The sequence below is a fragment of the Hippopotamus amphibius genome, chromosome 3 (assembly GCF_030028045.1).
Source record: "Hippopotamus amphibius kiboko isolate mHipAmp2 chromosome 3, mHipAmp2.hap2, whole genome shotgun sequence".
NCBI lineage: Eukaryota > Metazoa > Chordata > Mammalia > Artiodactyla > Hippopotamidae > Hippopotamus > Hippopotamus amphibius.
This window is the reverse complement of record NC_080188.1, coordinates 144,091,099-144,114,035: the sequence shown is the minus strand read 5'-3', so window position 1 is coordinate 144,114,035 and position 22,937 is coordinate 144,091,099. Positions and strand designations below refer to the sequence as shown.

Sequence of the window (22,937 nt, the reverse complement as noted above, 5' to 3'; positions counted from 1 at the left end):
ATGGAAACAATCTAAATGTCCTTTGATAGATGAATGGATAAAGCAAGTGTGGTATATACATACAATCAAATGTTATTCAGACATAAAGAGGAAGGAAATCCTGTCATTTGTGACAACATGGATGGATTTGGAGGGTATTATGCTAAATGAAATGTCAGTCAGAGAAAGACAAATAACGTATGTATCACTTACACATGGAATCTAAAAATAAAAAAGCCTATTTTATAGAAACAGAAAAGAATGGTTACCAGAAACAGGGGGGAGGGGAAAATGGGGTAATGTAGGGCAAAGGGTACACATTTTCAGTTACAAGAAGAATAACTTTTGAGGATCTAAAGCACAGTGATTATAGTTAATAATATGATATTTTATACTTGAAAGTTGCTGAGAGTAGATCCTAAGCATTCTTACCTCCATTAAAAAAAAGAGTAACTATGTTAACTATGAGAGGTGATGGATGTGTGAATTATCTTGATAGTGGTAATCATTCTACAGTGTGTATGTATATCAAATCATCAGGTTGTACAGTTTAAATATATACAACTATAGTTGTCAATTTTTCCTCAATAAAGGTAAAAAAAAAAAAAACCTACTTGTTTGTTGCAAGAGAAGAAGAAAAAAGACCCTTGCAGCCCTCTAGGCTTAATCTTTTAAGTCAGGTTTCTTGAAGAAGTTCATTGACTCTTGTCCCCTCTTCCCATTACCTGCCAAATCTTTTGTCATTTGTTGTCTTGGTTAGAAGTCATCAATGACATACTTTCTGTATTCATGATCTCACCCTATACTCATCCCTCCCACTTGCCTTATTTGTGTTCTCTGCAGCTTTTCACTAAGCTGATTACTTCCTCTTTCTCTCCTGCCTTGGCTTCTGTGTCCACACTCAACCCTAACTTTCCTTTGAATTCTCTACTTCTTAGGTCTCATTCTTTGGCTCCTCTTTTCCTTCCCTTCCCTCCCTTTAAGGTGGTGTGCCTAGACTTCCTTCTGCCTTCTTCTCTCCCTACTTTATGTTCTCTCTCTCAGATCTAATCCACAGCTGTGGTTTCCACTACTTTATCTAGGCTGATGATACCAAAATCTTGCTTTGCATTCTTATCCACTTTCTCTTGGATAGCTTCACTTGGAAGTCCCTCTAGCTCCTCAAGATGTTTCATGCTCAAAACAGGATGTCATCAGCTGCCCCCAAACAATCTCTCTTTCTGTCCACTCTGTCTCTGAATGTCACTACTGCCCAATTGTCCAAACCAGACATTTCTCCCTGGCTAATTTCAGCTCTTGCCATTCGGTCAGGTATGCCATATGTAACTATACTTAGAGGATTCCAACTGGGTCATATTCTTTCAACTTAACCTTGAACTCATGTGACTCCCAGCCCTTTCACTAGTTAGCTTTCTTAGCAAGTCATGAAGCCTCTCTGCTCCTCAGTTTCCGTATCTGTAAAATAGGGTATTGCAGTAGAGGATCCCCAAGATCCTTTCAAGCTCTGAAGCCTTATGATTCTAAGTGTGTGAAGCTTACAGACCCAATATCCCAATTTTCATCACAGTTTGCATTCTATTTTTAAGTATTATAATTGTCATTGCTTTCTCTCAACTCAATGTTTTCTACCATAGGGTTTTAAAATAGCATTATTGAGATATAATTCACAAACCATACATAATCATCATCAGGATTTTGCCCATTCTTCAGGAATATTTGAGTTGCTTCCGTCTTTTGGCTGTTATGAATAACGCCGCGGTGAACATTCATGACAAGTTTTTGTGTGGGTACATGTTTAGCTTCCCTTGGGAATATATCTAGGATTGGAACTGCTGGGTCAAATGGTGACTCTGTGTTTAATTATTTGAGGAACTTACAGACTATTTATCCCAGGTGGCTACACAATTTTACCATGAGCAGCATATGAGGGTTCCAATGTCTCTGCATCCTTGCAATGTTTATTATTATCTGCAGTTTTGATTCTATCCATCCCAGTGGGTGTGAAATTATATCTCATTGTGGTTTCGATTTGCATTTCCCTGATGATGAGTGATGTTGAGCATCTTTTCATGCGTCTGCATACATTTTGGTTACAAATAACTTTTAGTAAGTAGACACATTCACAAAGATGTAATTCACGAATAATGAGGATGGACTGTGTGTGTGTGTGATTTCATCATTATTTTTGAGCATCATTCTGCTGACGCTTGTAGCTATAGTTTGTTTGCTTTCACTACTTGTATAGTCTAATGCATGAGTATACCATGTGCTTTTCCATCCTATTGTGGATGACACATTTGAGTTGTCGCCAGCATTTTCTTGATAGTCATGTGCAGGGATTTATATACTTTTTATATAGTTGAGATAATACTGTATATGCCATTTTGAATCTTTTAAAAATTCTTTATTCACAAAACAGTATAATAAGCATTTCTCCCTAGTCTGCAATTGTGGAAGTTATGTGATTTGTTTCAACTCTTTTAATGGTTACCCTAAACATTACAGCATGCATACTTAATTTGTAAAAGTCTCTGGGTTATTATTATTTTTAATTTCCTTCCTTAAGACCTAAAAATTCCATATACTCCCCAACCCTGGCTTATATGGTATTGTTGACTGTTTTTATTCTTGGTCTTTCTATTTCAAAATGTTCAATATTCTATCCTTCTTTAAAAAAGAATCCCACTGGACATTAGTATTGTTGTTGTTTTTTATTTTTGTCAGAATTTATTTACCACCTCATTTACCATTTTTTCCCCTTCATTCCTTTTTGCATCTCAGAGCTTCCCCCCTTATCTGTTTTCTCCTGCCTGATGGAAATGAACAAGGATATTCAAGTTTCCTTTAGCATTTGCTAATGATGAACTCTCTCTGCTTTTTCTCTTTTTTGGTGTGTTTAATTTCATCTTCATTTTTGAAACAAAAGTTTTGTATGTACAACTTTAGTTTAACAGATCATTACCTTTGACATATTGAAGATATCATTTCCATTCCTTAGAAAGTTACCTTTTTTCTCTCTAGCTGCCTTTAAAAAGATTTTTTCCTTGATTTTCTGCAGATTCATTAGGACATATCTATGTATAAGTTAAAAAAGATGTATACTGCTTGGCATTCATTGAATTTCTTGCATCTATCAATTCTGGAAAATTCTCAGCTCTTATCCCTTTAATTATTGCCTCTGCTTTACCTTCTCTCTTCTCCCCCTCTGAGCTTCAATCAGACTTATGTTAGACAATCCATTTGCCCTCTGTGAATCTTAATGGCTCTTTTGTATTTTCCATTCTTACACTCTTAGTCTCTTTGGGCTGCATTCTGGATATGTTCTTATGATTTTTTTTTCCTATAGAATTTTTTTCTGGCCTGTAGAAATAATTTATTACCAGGGACAATGGAAGCAAGAAAGGCCAGAATTTTGTAGCCAGTACACACTTCACCCCCAGCTCCTACTTTACAAAAGAAATTTTCACAGCTGCCAACCCTCTACACAAGTGGCATCCTCTTAATCCCCCATTTCATTGTACACAGCTGCCTGGCTCCCTCCAGTTCCTGGTTCCCAGCAGACCTGGGCCAGCTGACCTTGGAGTTGACCTGAGCCCTGAGCTCATCTTGGTGCTGGGTACCAGCTGGCCCCTACCAGGCATGTCCTTTCCTTGTGGACCTGTCCTCAGCCCCATCTCCCTTGATGTGCCTCTTGGAGGCCCTAAAGAGGACAGAATGGGCTGTCAGCCCAGTTCTGCTGACTCTTTTGGCACTTCCAAAATTTTAACTTGGGTTTCTTGAATCTAAAACATTTGTATTTTAAAAACACTTGTGTAAGCATGTGTTTTATAGAAGATATATATATATATGTTTTTATAATCCTTAAAAATGATATATTGTTCTAAAACTTAAAAAATATTAACAATACATCTTAGAGATCTTTCTAGTATAGCAGCACATACCTTTATTATTTGGATATATCATAACTTATCTAACCATATTTCTATTAATGGATATTCAAATTATTTTTAGCTTTATGCTATTATAAGCAGCCCTGTGATAAACATCTTGGATAAATTTAAGTAGAATTGCCAAGTTGCCCTCTAAGAGATTTTATTAATATATACGCACACCAAAAGTATGTCAGCATCTTTTAATGGCTACATAATATTTCATCCTGTGGATCTACCATAGTTAACTTACCCCTCCCCTAGAACTGGGACTTTTGTTTGTTTCAATCAAGCAAGTGACTAGGAAAGGATGCTTGCTTACCTGCCACAATGTTGGCACTCTCGTATTAAGAAAAGAATCATATATTTGCTCTAATTCTTGGGTGAGGATGATCTCTCCTTTTACAGCAAGTTGAAGATCTTTCAGAGATTTATGTATAATAGATAATAACTTATCAAATCTTTCAATTTCTTGGATCAAAAAGGTTAGCAAGACACAGTGGATAAGGGGATCATAGCCTGGATTAAAAAAAGAGATAAAATTGTGATATCTTTCAGATAAAGTGAGGCTTTACTTGGGAGAGATATAGGCTTTGGAAGTTGAAGGAGTTTCATGTGTCTAGTCCAGGGATTGAAAAATATTTTCTGCAAAGGGGCAGTTAGTAAATATTTCATGCTTTGTGGGTCGTACTACTCTCTCTGTCACAACTCAGCTCTCCCACTGTAGAGTGGATGCAGGCATAGACTGTATCCTGACACAGCTTTACTTGTGGGCACTCAAATTTGAATTTCATAAAACATTTGTGTGTAAAAAAATATTATTCTTCTTTTGATTTTTTTTCCCCAACCATTAAAAATTGTAAAAACAATTTTAGCTTGTAGGGTGTACAAAAACAAACAATGGGCTGGATTTGGCTTTCAAGCCCTAATTTTCCCACCAGTAATTTAGACTTAATCATGGTAACTATCTTGACAGTCTATTGTTCAACATTTGGCTCCAAAATGAATCTTTTTAAAGGGTTAAAATATGGATGTTGAAAATTTAACAGGGCAGGTTAACACTTCGGCTCCTCAGAGCTGGGCGTGGAACTAACTCAGGACAACGAAATTTGCTCTGTCTCCTCTGGGCCTGCCCTCCCTTCCTCTCTCCCTTTGGTTCCACAGAATCAAGATATCTCCTATCAGAGGGCCCATCTAAACCTTCCAGTCCAAAATGCTATTCCAGGAGGCAAAGAAGCAAAAAGAACAGTGATCTAGAAGCTCTGTAGAATCTCTCAAGCAGAGTTGCTCTTTTCTGGTTTGTGACATTATTACTTTTTCATTTTTTGTCTTGGGGTCATGGATCACCAGCATCCTCCCCTTCGCCCCCATCATTTTCTCCTCTGCTCCCCGTCTCCCAACTTGGCGAGAGAAGAGGGTGTTAGGGAGCTAGCTTTCCATCTCATGTCAGCCTTTTTACTTCAGTGGTCTCTTTGGTCCTCCTGATGCCAGAGTCCTTCCCTGAGGAAGCTGGGGTGAGGGGAGGAAGTTCATGTCCCACACTTACCTTTGGGATCTTTATTAAAAGACTCCCAAATGGGGCTGAACATGATGCACTTCAACGTGCTTGGAGTTCCAGCACATTCTTCTTTCTCCACAGACAGTGGCAGCCGCTTCAGCATGTCAGATAAAATTTCCATCACCAGCTCATCCTTACTCTGCTCCTGACTGCAAAAGAAATCAAGAGAAAAAGGAGATACAGACCCATCTAATCCTGGAGGGCCCTCTATTTAGGTCCCATCTAAAGGTAAATGCAGCTTCATGGAACCACAGAACTGTGATATGGAGGCCGCAGAGACTTACAGAGACCACTTCATTTCATTTTACAGGTGAGAAAACTGTCCAATGCACTTCAGACATTTGCAAGGAAATACATATTTTTTAAGTTTTCTTAAGATTTCTTTGAAAAATATTTGTCCAAACGCATCTGTGTGAAGGAAGTACCAAGACTGAAATGCAGAAGAGGAGGCAACGAGACAGAAGATGCTTCAGTATCCTTATAGGTTATTCAACTGCATTTCAAATTCCTCTGTGTTTGCACACAGGGTTTCCTGGTAACACACACAGTGGGCAGAAGAACAGTATGTGTTTGGGTCAGGGTGATACTAAGCAAAGTCATAAAAATACTAGAGCTGGAGGAGCTCTTAGGAATCCTTTTACAGATGAGGAAATCAGAGTTCAGGAAGGTGATAGAACCTCCCTGAAGAGTGGATGAGGAGGGAATGGGGCACACCTATTTTGAGTTCCCTCTCTCTTTTACTCTCTATGCTAATAGGAACTGGTTTTCCAGCCAACATCCCAGGTTTCACATGGCCGATGAATGTTGTCCTTCAAAGTAAGTGATAATCTAGTGACAAGCTATGTATTTAGTTTAATAGTGCTACTTCTGAGATATTTTACAACTCACATGAAGTAATATGTTTCCTAACTTTGTCATTACACTTTGTTTTTGACTTTAAAGTAGGGTTACTCAGTGGAATTCATCCAACGGCTTCAAATGATTCAAAAGATCAAAAGAGTTCAAAAATCAAACTTATCTTCAAAGTGTAAAGATGTGCTACCACTGATGACAATACCTTGAATGTGAGAGATCTTTCAAATCAAATGTCTGTGGGATTTGAGCAAAGGCAGCATTACTGCAATAATTGTAGCCTCCCAAAATGACCACAGGGACATTAGTGCACATATTTGGTCTGCTTTATTCCCTTATAATCGTCTCTTCTCTTACTGGTGTCTTTGGTGAATGCTAAAAGAGCAGAATTAATCTTTAGAAGTGTAGGGCTTGCAGGAAATTCAACCTGATATTCTGGGGACGTACTGAGGGATTTCCAATTGGGTACTCTTCTTTGTCTACATGTTCAGCTTTCCTTCTATGTCACAGATAGTTAGTGTATGTTCATTCCATCGGTGAAATGAGAGTTCAGTGATCTTATTTTGTGTCAGTAGAATGACTTTGGCAGATATGACTAAATAGTCAGCCAAAGTTATAGCCAGAATCCAATCAGATGCCATTTTAATATGAGTTGTGTAGTCCAAAGAGACAGGAAGACTGTAACAGAATGTAGGATTTCAGTGGGTTCAGAGGTTGTTAGAGGTAAGAGGAAAAAAATGTATATATATGTGTAGGTAAAGAAATGTAAAATCTGATCATTGAGTACACGGAATTTGGAGGTAATGTATAACTGGAATCCAGGGTGATGTGGGTGTCACGACCATCATTTTATGGAGTTGTTATCTTTTTTTTTTGACTATGTATTTATTTATTGGCTGCATTGGGTCTTTGTTGTTGGCGCATGGGCTTTCTCTAGTTGTGGCAAGTGGGGGCTACTCTTGTTTGTGGTACATGGCTTCTCATTGTTGTGGAGCATGGGCTCCAAATGCTTGGGCTTCAGCAGTTGCAGCACGTGGGCTCAGTAGTTGTGGCTTGCAGGCTCTAGAGCACAGGCTCAGTAGTTGTGGTGCATGGGCTTAGTTGCTCCGAGGCATGTGGGATCTTCCTGGACCAGGGATCAAACCTGGGTCCCCTGCATTGGCAGGCAGATTCTTAACCACTGTGCCACTAGGGAAGTCCCGAGTTATTATCTTAATGACAACTGTAAATAGGGTTCAAGGCATCCTATGAGTGTTGCCAAGAATGGATTCATGTTTTGGTTAAAATCTCTTTTTTGTTTAGTTTATTTGCTTGTTTTTTCAACCTCAAGCAAACTGAGAAGGCAAATTCAAAAATCATAGAAAGTGATAAAATTGGTCCCTGGTAAGCATCTTTCAGTTCTGGGAATATTTAGAATTAGGTATAGATAGGGTTAACAGAATCAAAATCATCATAAAAATATTTTTGTGTTGAGAAATCTATGCATGCTGATATTTTAAATATTTGTTACATTTAAGAGGATTGGGGCTCTTAAAGCCTTGGGACTCCAATTTAAAACAGATAATTGAGAAATTGGTTTAAATTTATGATTTTAAGTTGAAATCTAGCTAAACTGATATAACATATTGGAAAATATGAGACAATTTAAGACTCATCATATTTGTTTGTTCAATTATTATATTTGTAAGAATTACTAAAAGGCTTGAAGAGGTTTGGCAGCCAGATAGTTGAAGTATATCAACTTTATATACTTAATATATTTAAAAGTTAATATATTTGAAAGTGTTTAAGTTTATAAATGGAACCAAACATTATTCAAAGCTCTTTTTAAAGTGACTGTTGTAGTTTGTTGGACTTATAAACTGAAAAACTAGATTTCTACACTAGACTTAAATGCACAAGGAACCAATTGTATTCTTAACACCACCCTGTGAGGAAGGTGCTGTTATTATCTCTGATTAAAAGATGACGAACCTGATACAGAAAAACCTAATTGACTTGCCTTGATTCAAAAAGTCAAGTGATAGATGGAGCTGGGATTTGAACCCAGGCATAGCAAGGAAAGCAGAGACAGAAGTGTGCATATGTGTGTTACTTACTTCCTGAGCAGATATGAATGAGCACTTCGGGAGATGTTTAGAAATAGCAGGAACACATTTTGTTGGAGCACGAAAAGTAGGAATATCCCTTTGGCAATCAAGCCATTGAGGGTTTAAGACATGTAGTTCTGGCATTAAACATGATCTTATTATATAGTCACAGGCTGAGGAGCCCTGAGAATTTGGGTGATACATGTTACACCATTTAAACCTCATAGAAGCCTTGAAGGGCAGACAGATACTATCTCTATTTATGAATAAGCAGGATAAGGATATTGAGGCAGTGTGACCTTGGATACAGAGCTAATAGAAGGTGGTTACAATATGTTGATTACAACAGTTTTCTAAAAGCAGGGCCAGCTCCTCTTGACTACACTGTCCTCTTACTTATTATGATGGTTATTTTTTCCTGTCCTGTAGAAGTAAATATAACATTTCACATTTATACAAATTCAGTTAAAAAATATCACTCATCAGGTACAATTCAATCATTCACTCAAATATTTATTGAGAACCTACTACATGCTTGGTATCAATAATTATATATGTGTGTGTGTGCTCCTGTGTATGTAAACTTGTTTCTCTGTCATTTGGAGAATTTAGTTTCTGTATTTTTATACTGTATTTTTCTATGAGTTCTATACTGTATCTTTTCAAATGGATAGTTAATAATTTTCAGCTAATATTTTTTCCTAGTGAGTCCTTACCTGAACATGAGACTGGTGGTGGTAAGTCTTGGTTGCATGGCAATGAGATTATCAATGAACTTCTGGCTCTGGATCTCCCTGAAGCCCCTTGTGGCCTCAGGGTGCAATTCTAAGAGCTCAGGGGGGTCATCGTCAGGTAAGGACTGGATAATGCATATGTAATCCTTCATGCTTCCAGATTTTGGCGCTGGCTGACATATGTGAAAATTTAAACACTGTTAGTTTTTGCCTACTGATATATTTACTTTTGGTATATTTCCCCATGAAATTTTATACATCATTTTATCCTTATTTGTTGGTAATATATTCTAGACACTTCTGTCAAAAGCTGCATTTGGACTATATTCTAAAGTGCATTTGCATGATAGGCACATGTAACTTTCTCATTGGGAAAAGAGAGAAAGAAAAAAAGAAAGGGAAAAAAAAGCACATTTTAAAGGCTAGGGTGATTCTGACCACCCACTGCCTCAATGAACTACACCCACAGATAATGGATGCAATCATATTTAACAAATTGTTTTACATTGGTGAAACCTATAGAAGAAATGCGAGAATGATCTTAAAAATAACAGGCCACTGGGGGAGGGGGGATGGGGGTGGGCAAAACTGGGGAGGTCGTTAAAAGGAACAAACTTCCAGTTATAAAATAAATAAGCAAAAAAAAAATAAAATAAATTAAATTAAAAAGGTATTTAATAGGGAAACAAAAAGCTCTTTCTTCCTGTTTACCAGCTGTATCTCCCAGTTGATAAGTTATAACTAAGTACTGATTGGTTAAAGGCTGTGTAAGGAGAACAGGTATTGCTTTGGCTTATCTCCAAGGTCACAACTAATTAGGAAAAAAATATGACTTCAAAAATCTATTAAGTGATAATAATACACGTGGCTGTGCTGGTTAAAAATATGTCAATTTCTTTAACATTCAACCCTTCGAAAGATGGAGTCTAATTCTCCTCTTCTTGACTGGAGGCTGGACTGAGTGACTACTTCCATCAAACAGAAATAAAGTAGAAGTGATGGCGTGGGACTTTTTCTTTTTTTAAACTTTAAAATCAAATTTTATTTAAAAAAAATTCAGCTCATAAATATATGTTATTCTAATCTCTGTCTTTTTTTCCTAGCTTTATTGAGGTATAATTGACAAATAAAACTATATATATTTAAGGTGTATAACATGATGATTTGATATAAATGTATGTTGTGAAATAATTACCACAATCAAATTAATTAACACATCTATCATCTCATATATTAATAGTTATCATTTTTTTGTTGCAGTAAGATTGCTTAACATCTATTCTCTAGCGTATTTCAAGTATACAATACAGTATTATTGTTAGGGGAACCATTGACTGAAACTGCCTGCCCTGGCCAGGCCCGATAGTAACCACTTGCATGAGTTATCTTCAATAGGAGGTCCTGGTAAGGAATGGGGAACTAACAAGCTACCACCAACCGGAAGAATTTGGGAAAGATCAAAAGGAGAGAGGAGACTCTAGCCTATATGTCTTACCAACCTCCCAGAATCCTCCTTGCTGGAATCCATCTTGGATGAGTGATGCGTCCGTCACGAGGAAGGACCCTGAGTCAGAGTGGCCAGAGACAACCTGGAAACTAACCCCATCACCATAAAACCTGAGACTGCAAGCCATGTGGCAGAGCAGTTCTCCTGGGGTCCCTTACGCTGCTGCTCTCTGCCTGAGTGCCCCTTCCCAATAAAGTCTCCTGCTTTGTCTGCACATGTGTCTCCTCAGACCATTCATTTCTGAGCGTTATACAAGAGCCCACTCTTGGGCCCTGGAAGGGCCCCCCTTCCAGCAGCATGATTAACTACAGTCACCATGCTATACATTAGATCCCCAGAACCTGTTTATCTTATAATTGAAAGTTTGTACCCTGTGACCAATACCTCCCCATTTCTCCCTAAAGTGGGATTTTGGAGATCAGGTCTTAAAAGGCAGTGCAGCTTTTTTTCTCTCTCTTGGTTAACTCACTCTGGGGAGTGCCAGTTGCCATGTTTTGAGGACAGTCAAGCAGCCCCGTGGTCCCAAATGCTGAGGCATTTAGACCTCTGGCCAACATGTGAGCTCGTAAGTGAGTTTGGGAGTAGATTCTCCTGCCTCAGCTAAGCCTTCACGGACGGCAGCCCCAGCTGATATCTTGACTGTAACCTTATGAGAAACCTTGAGCCAGAACAATGCAGCCACATGCCTCAAGGTTATGTGTTGGTGCAGTTTTTGTTTATTAGATTATAAATTGATTCATAAGAGACCCTCAATGTTTAAAAATGAATTGTATCAGCATGGACCAAAAGGGACAGAGACAATAAAGCATGAAGAGAGGACTTTAGGCCCCTGTACAACTATAGACAGGAAGCAGCTGGGAAAACTATTTAGCTGTAAACATAGGCTACTTTCTATGGAACTGGAAGGCTAACTCACAGCGTGGAACCAAGAGCCCAGTGGAGGGAGGCAAGAACTTCTGAGTCCTCCCAGGAAGTCAGGCTGAGTTCTAATCATGGAACTGCAACATTTATCCATTTGGATTTCAGAATTTCTGTGGATTAGTGACTACTATATGCCTTCCATTTTTCGCTTTTTGAAGGGAAATGTCTACGGAAGCACCGTCCTATGCCTCTCTCATCATTGCTTGTGATGTATATAGTGGTGGTTGGAGTAGATCAAATGTCTTTTAATTCAAAGATCTTCATACGAAGAAGAACCACTGAAGGAGTTACACCCAAGGAACTGCACCCAAAGAGCCTCATCCTCTCGAGGACCTCACAAGATCCTTGACCTTAACACTGTAATGGAATGAGAACTTGCAGGGGCCTGAGAGGAGGAGAGTGCATTTTGCATACAGAAAGAATGTAAAACATTTGTGGCCAGAGGGTGGATTCTGAAAGTTTAAAAACATTGCCCCAAATTATTTAACTCTCCTTCTATCAATGTGATTCCATGGCTTCTTGACTAATAGAATACTGTACAGAATAAACATTCTGTGTCACATTTGGTCCTAGGCCTTAAGTGTTAAAGAGAAAAGAAAGAACTGATCACTGACAAAGAAAAGAAATGTTCACATGGCCAGGAAAGTGGGTAGTGTTGGCTTTCTTTATATCTTCAAGGAAAACATTGACCAGTTAATGAGGGACACAGAGAAACATCAACTAACTATTAAAAAAATTATCTGCAGAAACTAAGATTATGACAAGGAATAGGAAGAGTTGGCAAGTTGGAACTGTCATAAAATTGCCAGCGTTTAAAGCAACTAAGTAACTGAAAGATATATTTTCAGAATCCCACCCTGTAGTGTGATAGAATTCCACCAATGGAATTGTATGTTGCATGTTACTGTATTTCTTATTCTCCTGTGCTGTACTCAACAGTCTGTATACAAAAACCATGCCCACTGTACTTTTTTTTTAATTTAAAAGACTTTCAAGGATAATTTTATCTTAGTGGTCGATTTTAGACTCTAAACAGACAAAATGTTATTTTAAACAGTTTTTAAAAATGGAAATCTTAAAAACAACAACTTCTAGCTTTTCCTGCCTTAACAGGAATGCTCATCCAGATAGGGTCGTCTTCCTTCTCATCTTCCATCACCTTCCCTATGCAAATTCCCACCCATCGCATTGATGTCAAGTCCTCCTTCCACACTCTCAGGTCAGAGGTCTGCAGGATTTTTGCCTCTGCTAGTAACTAGCCGCCAGGGGGCACAACTGCTGCATGTAAACCAGAGTTTCTTGCTCAACAAACATGGAGGCCTGGATGGAAGTTAAACACTTAGTAGAGGACTTCCCTGGTGGCGCAGTGATTAAGAATCTGCCTGGCAATGCAGGGGACACGGGTTTGATCTGTGGTCCGGGAAGATCTCACATGCTGCAGAGCAACTAAGCCCATGCACCACAACTACTGAGCCTGCACTCTAGAGCCCACAAGCCACAACTACTGACACCACATACTGTGACTACTGAAGCCCGTGTGCCTAGAGCCCGTGCTCTGCAACAAAAGAAGCCACTGCAACGAGAAACCTGCACACCGCCAACGAAGAGTAGCCCCACTCACCACAGCTAGAGAAAGCTTGAATGCAGCAATGGAGACGCAACTAAGCCAATAAATAAATAAATAAATAAATAAATAAATAAATAATTAAAACAAACAAACAAAAAAACCACTTAGTAGAGAGAGGACAAGGGAAGATGTAGAGTTTCATCTTCTTGAGTGCTTGAGGTTAAAAATCCTTCAATCCCAGCTCTTCTTACTGTATGTGGTTACACCCAGAGAACCTCACTTTCCTCATCTGAAGCTGGGGATAATGTCTATTTCACACAGTTGTTTTGAGCATTAAATGATAAACAGACATCAATTGACTAGTGTGGATCAGATCAATACAGTTTAGCTTGCTTCTGCTTCCTTGTGATTTGTATTTTATACTCTATGTTCCAAGAGGGCATGAACCATTTGCCATTCTTTTTATTTACTGGCCAGCATAGTGCTGTATTTAATAGCATAGACTGCAGGTTGTACAGTGGTGGATGGTTGCTAGCAGAGGCAAAAATTCTGCAGACCTCTGGCCTGCGAGTGTGGAGGCAGGACTTGACAACAGTGTGATGCGTGGGAATCTGCATAGAGGAGGTGAATGGAAGATGAGAAGGATAATTTTTTTTTTTTTGGCCTCGCCTCACAGCTTGCAGTTCCCCAACCAGAAATTGAAACTGCATCCTTGGCAGTGAAAGCGCAGAGTCCTAACTACTGAACTGCCAGGGAATTCCCAGGTAGCTGAGAAGGAAGACGATGACATCTAGGTGATCGCTGTCAAGTGAGTGTGGGCCTGGTATAATGGGAGGGTGGGGAACAGAAGTCATATCCAGGTCGTCTGTGGAGGGTCCTGATAGTACGGATGGATAGACAAAATGGTAATTAATAGAGTAATGGCAATTTTCTTGTGTAATACTGTAAGTTAATAAAAGCCGTTAAAAGTGAACATTAAAATTTATTTAAATACCGATTTTAAATAATGCAGCAATATTTAGTTAAAAATAATCAAGTAATGTTAAGAAAAGAAATCTCTTTCTTACCTCATCCGTAGAGAAACTGAAGTCATCTTTCAGCACTTCAGGATTACAAAATTTGTAGAGAAGGGTGTTTAAACATCGCCTGTCCCAGCTGTCAGTCACCCAGCCACCGTAAACCACCTCCCCAATCAGGTAGCGCAGTGTCTGCCATGGAATATTGGACTGTACATTCAGGAAATTTTCCAACACCTTTATGGCAACCTTTAGAAAATCCACTTGTTTTCATTATTTTAGCACATGTTTTCAGGTTTCTTTCATGGTTTAACATAAAAACAACTCTCAAACAGCTACATATATTTTCTCTTTAAATATGTGGAAATAACAAGAGTATTAAAAATATTAGGCAATACATTTTTATCCATTAATTCTTTTTTGTTGTTGAACAAACATTGAACTACTTAATTGATTAATATTATTATTTTTTGGAATAGACAGAACAAGCACATAGTACTGAATCCAGAAGATACAAAAGGATAAACAAGGGACTGTAAATTTTATTCTAGCCCCTATTCTAGCCTTCAGATCCCCTCCCTTGAGGCCATCATAATTAATAATGTCTTGGGTTACCCTTACATAGATATTCTATGTAACTACATGCACATAAATTGATTTCATTCCTCCTTTTTTCCCTCCTTACCTCCCCTCATCTCTCTCTTCCTTTCTACCCTTCTTCTGTCCTTCAACTATCTCTCGTCTCTCCTTCCCTCCCATCCATCTTTTTTCTGTTCTGTCTTTATATGCACCGTCCTGCAATTGAACAATATATCTTGGCTATTGTTGTTTACTGGCTGCTGTTCAATGTGAATTGTTACTTGTATTTCCACTAACAGTGTGTGGAAGGATTCTTTGCCACTGTTCTCTAATCCCTTCCACTACTAGGAGATGTTGCACTATGTAATTTTTTGTACTTTGCTGTTAGTTTAATTTATATTTCACCTGCTACTGGTTATTGTGAGCATCTTTTCTTATGTCTAGGAGTCAAAATTTGATCTTCTGTGCGTTTACCTATTTTTCCTTTGGATTGTTTGTCTTTTACTTGTTAATATGTAAGAGCTGTTTGTATATTATAGACATCAATTTTTTGTCAGTTATTTGCATTGTAAATATTACCCTAAATTTGTCTGTTGACTTTGTTTTGTCACCATTTGCCATGTAGAATTTTTTATAATCAAATATGCCTGTCTTTTCTTTTACAGTTCTGGGTTTCCAATTTTGGTTAGTTTGTCCCTGACTCCACTATTGTACATGTAATTTCCCAATTTTATTTTTAAAGATTCTTATTGTTTTAAAAGACATCTAAAATTCACTCCATTCTGGAATTTATTCTTTGTATACGGTATAAGATAAAGGGCCAAACCAATTTTCTCCCAGCTGCATGGCCAGTGTAACCAATATCCCTTACTTAAAAAAAAAAAAATCCCTCATTACTGAGTTAAAATACTTTCTGCGTCAAATATTAAAATTTCATATAAACTCAGATATTTGGAGAATATGGAATACCTCTGTATTCTCCATTATGTCCCACTGATTTATTGCCTGCTTCTGCCAAACAGTATTGGATTTAGTACAGTGAAAATGTTTTTTTTTGGTATGTTTTGATATCTGGTGAAGGAAGACTCCTACAAAGTTTTAATTTTTTGTATATTTCTAGGTTATTCTTCAGTGTGTCTTCTTCCATGTGAATTTTATCAATTCCAAAATCTCCCTAATAGGATTCTAATTGGAATGACATTAAATTTGATTAGTAATTTTGGAAGAATTGGTAGTTTACGGTAGGGGAAGTCTTCCCATCCAAGAGACAAGGCAGGATTGAAAAAAAGAACTGTGGAATCAGACTGCCACAACTGTGTAACTTTGGCGAGTCTTTTAAGTGTCCTGTGCCTTCATTACCTTATCTTTATTTTAGTGTACTTCATAAGGTTGTTGTGAGAATTAAATAATTCATATAAAGTAATCGGAACATTTTAAGCTCTTAGCAAATGTTATTCTTCTTTTTTCTTCCTGATTTATAGTGTTCATTATTTAGGATATATACAATTCTTGTTAAATTTTTTCCTGAATATTTAAAACATATTTATTACTATTGCGAATGTACTATATCTTCTTTACTTCCATTTCTAGGTGTTTATTGCTAGGGAAAAGTTGCTGGCTTTTATATATTTATGTTTTTTACCCAGGCACTTTACCAAATTCTCTCATTACTTCTAACAGTTTGTTTTTTTTTTAGTCTCTCAGATTTTCTAGATATACAATTATATTATCAACAAAAGATAGTTTTTTTCTCTTTTTTGTCTCTCATTTACAACATTTGTATGAATTATATATTTTATTATCTTATTGAATTTACTAGAGCTTTTAAGGGAATGCTGAATGACAGTGGTGTTAAAAGGCCTCCATGTCTGAGTCCTGATTTTATTTGAAACAATTTCAGTGTTTGGCTATTTAGAATAATATTTGCTTTAGATTTTTTTTTTTGCTGTCTTTTTCATATTTAAGCTGTTCCTTCGAAACCTATAAGAGTTCTTATTAGCGATGGTACCTGAATTCATATAGCCTTTACTATATCTATTGATCTGATCATTTAAATTGTGATTATAGATTTTCAGATACTGAGCCACTCTTACATTCTTGGAATAAACCCTACTTGGTCATGGTGTGTTATTGTTTGATTCATTGCTGAAACCTATTAATAGTTTACATAGAATTTTTGTATCAAGTTCTAAGGGAAATTAGCCTGTTTTATCCTTACCAGGTATTCATATTAAAGTTATGTTGGTTTCAGAGAATGAATTGGGGAGATTGCCATCTTTTTCTAAGGTCTGGAATAGTTAAAATAACATTAATATATCTGCTTCTTAAAGTTCAGTGTGAACTAAGTTGTGAAACCATTTCATTCTGGTGTTATTTGCAATTTCTTATGGCAATTGGTTTACTCAAAATTTCCATTTCTTTTTGAGTCAATTTTGATAAACCATATTTTTCTGGGAAATCACTGGCATCATCTAGATTTTCAGACTTTATTAGTCTCATCAAAAAACAATTTTTAAATTTATTTTTCCTTTCTACTTTTTGTATATTATTTCATTAATAGACTATACTATTCTAATCTTTGTCTTATTTTTGCTTATTAACGCTATCTAATTCTGAAAGAATTTTTTGAAATTTCCCACAGTTATCCCATATGTATATACATTTATATACTGTATATATACACATATACATACGTCTGTATAGACATACATGTATGTATATATGTGCTACAGTGTACTAGTCTCTGATAAATATAGAGACCATATAGTGAAATAGCTGAGGGCACAAACTCTGAAACTAGACCACCTATGATTGAATTGTGTCTGTTCTGCTCACTCATTAGGCAAATTGCCTAATCTCTCTGCACTTCAACTGTAAACTAAGGATCATACTACCTTTTTTAAAGGGATGTGGTAAAGTTTCAGTTAATTAATTCATAAAGTACTTAAAACAATGCCTAAGAGGAAGCATTATAAAAGTTAACTATTTTCATGAATGTTACATCTTCATAAATTGCTTCTCTCTCTACTACTTGGTGCTTTTTAAGCTTAAATTCCATCTTGCCTGATATTAATATTACCATTCCTGCTTTTTGCTGTTTTTATTTTCCTGGTAGTTTGAAGCTTTTTCATTAATGTGTTTTTCATATAAATTGCGTATAGTTGAGTTTTGTTTTGTAACCCAATGTAATAATTTTGTCCCTTAATGAGAGAATGCAATCCATTTATGTTTAATGTGATAACTGATAATATTCCTTTCATATTACTTTGTTATTATTTATTTTACTTTGTTTTTTCTCTCCCTCCTTCTTGTTTTTAATAGGTTGATCAAATTGTTATTTGCCTTTTTCTTCTTCATTAATTTAGACATTATGCCATTTCCATTACAGGTTACCTTTTCTTTCCTTGAATTCATATTAAAATAAAGTTTCTAGGGATGGTTGGAAGATGGCGGAAGAGTAAGATGTGGAGATCTCCTTCCTCTCCACAAATACATCAAGAAAACACCTACAGGTGGAAAAGCTCCTACAGATCACCTTCCGAACGCTGTCAGGGGGCCTCAGACTTTCAAAAAGGCAAGAAAATCCCTATGTAAGTGAGTAGTGCAAAAGGTAAAAGGGAAAAGAAAGAGACAAAGGAATTCCAAGGAGACGTGACCCTCTGGCAGAGAGATGTGAAGGGGGAAAAGCTTCCATGCACTAGGAAGCCCCCTCACTGGCAGGGACAGATGGGGGGAGCTTCAGAGTCCCCAGAGGAGAGAGCAACAACAGGTGCATGGAGGGCAGAATGGAAAGAGTCCCTCACAGAGGATCAGTGCCAAGCAGCACTTCCCAGGCTGAGATGCTAGTCTGCTCACCCACAGCAGCAGGTGGGGGCTGGGTGCTGAGGCTTGGGGTTTGGAGAACAGACACCAGGGAGAGAACTAGGGTCGGCTGCGTGAAAACGGCCTGGGGGACTAGTGCACAACAGCTAGCTGGGAGGTAGTCTGGGGAAAAGCCTGGGCCTGAAGAGAGGCAGGAGACCTTTGTTTCAGGGTACTTGACTGGGGCTTCCTGCTCTGTGTGCTCACAGGCTACAGAGCAGTGCCTGTGTGGTGCCACCGTGAGCTACGGCTGCTAAATTGGAACACAGAGCCTGCTGCTGCGGCCACCAAGGGTCCTGTGTGCAAGGCAGGTCATTGGCCACACCTTCCTGGCAGCAGGTACAGCCCAGCACCGCCAAGGGTCCCGTGTTCAGGACCAACTTCTCTGGGAGAATGCACTGCATGCCTCGGGCTCACGCTGACCTCTGCTGCTACAAACACTCCTGCAAATTCCAATTAGACTGCTATATCCCTCCCTCCACCTGGCCTGAATTTGCACGTGATCCCCAATCATCCTCTTTTGCCCCCTCTTGCCTGGTGGGGAACCGACACCTGAGAGCAGCCCAAATGCAGAGATGGTACCAAAACCAAAACTGATCCCTGGGGACTGTAGAGCAAAAGAAGAGAAAGGGAACTACCTTCAGGAGGAGCAGATGTAATACAATTGGCTTGACAGACCCTGCATCTGTGGATCACCTGAATTGATGAGTGTTTCTACATTAGAGGCTGTAGACTTAGGGGGCAACTGTGGACTGTGGGTGAAAATACATGCAGGACTAAGACCAGATCACAGTCTGAGCTGACTCCATAGTGCCTACAGCAGGTGCAGAGACCTACCTAGAAGTATTGGAGGACTTCCTGGTTTGTTTGATTTGTTCCTGGTTTTATGTATTTGTTAGTTTAATCTTTACTGTGTATATTCATATGTGGGTTTGTTTATTGGTTTGATTGCTCTCTTCTTTCTTTCCATTTCTTTTCTTTTTTTCCTCTTCTCTTTTCTTCTCTTTTTGTGAGTACACGTGTGTACACCTCTTTGTGTGATTTTGACTTCTTAGTGTTGATTTTACTGCCTGTCTTGGGGTTTTGTCTCTTCTTTTCCTTTTTTCCATTTTTTTTCTTTCCTCTTCTTCTTCCTCCTTTTTCTCCATGCTGTGCAGCTTCCAGGGTTTTGATGCCCCTGCCGGGGGGCCGGACCTGGACCTCTGAGGCAGGAGAGCTGAGTCTAGGATGTTGGACCACCAGAGAACTCCCGACCCCATGGAATATTAATCAACAAGAGCTCTCCCAGAGGTCTCATTCTCAACACTAAGATCTAACTCCACCCAAAGGCCAGCAAGCTCCAGTGCTGGATCCCTCATACCAAATAACTAGCAAGACAGGAACATAATCATACCCAATATCAGACAGACAGCCTATAGTCATACTAAGCCCACAGACACACCAAAACACACCAACAGACATAGCCCAAAACACACCAGAAGGACAAGATCCAGCTCCACACACAAGAACACAGGCACTAGTCCCCCATAACAGGAAGCCTACACAAGCCACTGGACCAACCTCCCCACTGGGAACGGACAGCAGAATTAAGAAGAACTATAACCCTGTAGCCTGAGGAAAGAAGACCCCAAACAGAGTCAGTTAAACAAAATGAGAAAACAAAGAAAGATGCAGCAGATGAAGGAACAAGGTAAAAACCCACAAGACCAAACAAACGAAGAAGAGATAGGCAGTCTACCTGAAAAAGAATTCAGAATAATGATAGTAAAGATGACCCCAAATCTTAGAAATAGTTTGGAGGCACAGATAGAGCAAATGAAATAAATGTTTAACAAGGAGCTAGAAGAACTAAAGAGAAAACAAGAATGAACAACGCAATAACTGAAATTAAAAATACTCTAGAAGGAATGCAGAGCAGAATAACTGAGAAAGAAGAACGGATAAGTGACCTGGAAGATAGAATGGTGGAAATAACTAACACAGAAGAGAATAAAGAAAAAAGAATGAAAAAAATTGAAGGCAGTCTTAGAGGCCTCTGGGACAACATTAAACACACCAACATTTGAATTATAGGGGTCCCAGAAGAAGCAGAGAAAAAGAAAGGGTCTGAGAAAATATTTGAAGAGATTATAGTGGAAAACTTCCCTAACACGGGAAAAGAAACAGTGAATCAAGTCAAGGAAGCACAGAGAGTACCATATAAGATAATCACAAGAAGAAACACACTGAGGCACATATTAGTCAAACTATCAAAAATTAAATACAAAGAAAAAATATTAAAAGCAGCAAGGGAAAAACAACAAATAACATACAAGGGAGCCCCCATAAGGATAACAGCTGATCTTTCAGCAGAAACTCTGCAGGCCAGAAGGGAGTGGCAGGATATATTTAAAGTGATGAAAGGGAAAAACCTACAGCCTGGGAGCCTACTCTGCCTGGGAGGATCTCATTCAGCTTTGAAGGAGAAATTAAAAGCTTTACAGAAAAGCAAAAACTAAGAGAATTCAGCACCACCAAACCTTCCTTACAACAAATGCTAAAGGAACTTCTCTAGGCAGGAAACACAAGAGAAGGAAAAGACTTACAAAAACAAACACAAAACAATTAAGAAAATGGTAATAGGAACATATATATCGATAACTACCTTAAATGTGAATGGATTAAATGCTCCAACCAAGAGACACAGACTACCTGAATGGATACAAAGCCAAGATCCATATATGTGCTGTCTATAAGAGACACATTTGAGAACTAGGGACACATACAGACTGAGAGTGAGGGGATGGAAAAAGATATTCCATGCAAATGGAAATCAAAGGAAAGCTGGGGTAGCAATACTCATATCAGACAAAATAGACTTTCAAATTAAGCCTATTACAAGAGACAAGGAAAGACACTGCATAATGATAAAGGGCTTAATCCAAGAAGAAGATATAACAATTGTAAATATTTATGCACCCAACATAGGAGCACACCAATACATAAGGCAAATGCTAACAGCCATAAAAGGGAAAATCAATAGTAACACAATAATAGTAGGGGACTTTAACATCCCACTTAAATAAAGAAACACAAGCTCTATATGACACACCAGATGGACTTAATTGATATTTATAGGACTTTCCATCCAAAAACTACAGAATACACTTTCTTCTCAACTGCACATGGAACATTCTCCAGGATAAATCACATCTTGGGTCATAAATCAAGCCTCAATAAAATTTAAGAAAATTGAAATCATATCAAGTATCTCTTCTGGCCACAACACTGTGAGGCTAGATATCAATTACAGGAAAAACACTGTAAAAAATACAAACACATGGAGGCTAAACAACACACTACTAAATAAACAAAAGATCACTGAAGAAATCAAAGAGGAAACCAAAAAATACCTAGAAACAAATCACAATGAAAACACGACAACCCAAAACCTATGGGATGCAGAAAATCAGTTCTAAGAGGGGAGTTCATTGCAATACAATCCTACCTCAAGAAACAAGAAAAATCTCTAATAAAAAACCTAACCCTACATCTAAAGCAATTAAAGAGAGAAGAACAAAAAAAACCCCAAAGTTAGCAGAAGGAAAGAAATTATAAAGATCAGATCAGAAGTAAATGAAAAAGAAATGAAGGAAACAATAGCAAAGATCAATAAAACTAAAAGCTGGTTCTTGGAGAAGATAAACAAAATTGATAAACCATTAGCCAGACTCATCAAGAAAAAAGGGAGAAGACTCAAAAATTAACAGAATCAGAAATGAAATTGTAGCAGTAACAACTGACACTACAGAAATACAAAGGATCATGAGATACTACTACAAACAACTATATGCCAATAAAATGGACAATCTGGAAGACATGGACAAATTCTCAGAAAAGTACAAACTTCCAAGACTAAACCAGGAAGAAATAGAAAATATGAACAGACCAATCACAAGCACTGAAATTGAAACTGTGATTAAAAATCTTCCAACAAACAAAAGCCCAGGGCCAGATGGCCTCAAAGGTGAATCCTACCAAACATTTAGAGAAGAGCTAACACCTATCCTCCTCAAACTCTTCCAAAATATAGCAGAGGAAGGAGCACTGCCAAACTCATTCTACAAGGCCACCATCATCCTGATACCAAAACCAGGCAAAGATGTTGCAAGAAAAGAAAATTACAGACCAATATCACTGATGAACAAAGATGCAAAAATTCTCAACAAAATACTAGCAAACAGAATCCAACAGCACATTAAAAGGATCATACAGCACAATCAAGTGAGGTTTATCCCTGGAATGCAAGGATTCTTCAATATATGCAAATCAATCAATGTGATACACCATATTAACAAATTGAAG

General features: G+C 37.9%; 1 protein-coding gene across 1 annotated transcript in view; it reads right to left on the bottom strand.

The window, feature by feature from the left end:
• The window catches only part of DNAH14 (dynein axonemal heavy chain 14), a 537,201-nt gene that overhangs the window by 28,837 nt on the left and 485,427 nt on the right, over nt 1–22,937 (bottom strand). The window contains exons 77-80 of the mRNA XM_057727198.1: nt 14,205–14,402; nt 9,125–9,339; nt 5,455–5,615; nt 4,231–4,427 (exon numbers count right to left, since the gene is read on the bottom strand). Coding sequence (XP_057583181.1) covers nt 4,231–4,427; nt 5,455–5,615; nt 9,125–9,339; nt 14,205–14,402 — 771 coding nt within the window. The remainder of the gene's footprint in view (nt 1–4,230; nt 4,428–5,454; nt 5,616–9,124; nt 9,340–14,204; nt 14,403–22,937) is intronic.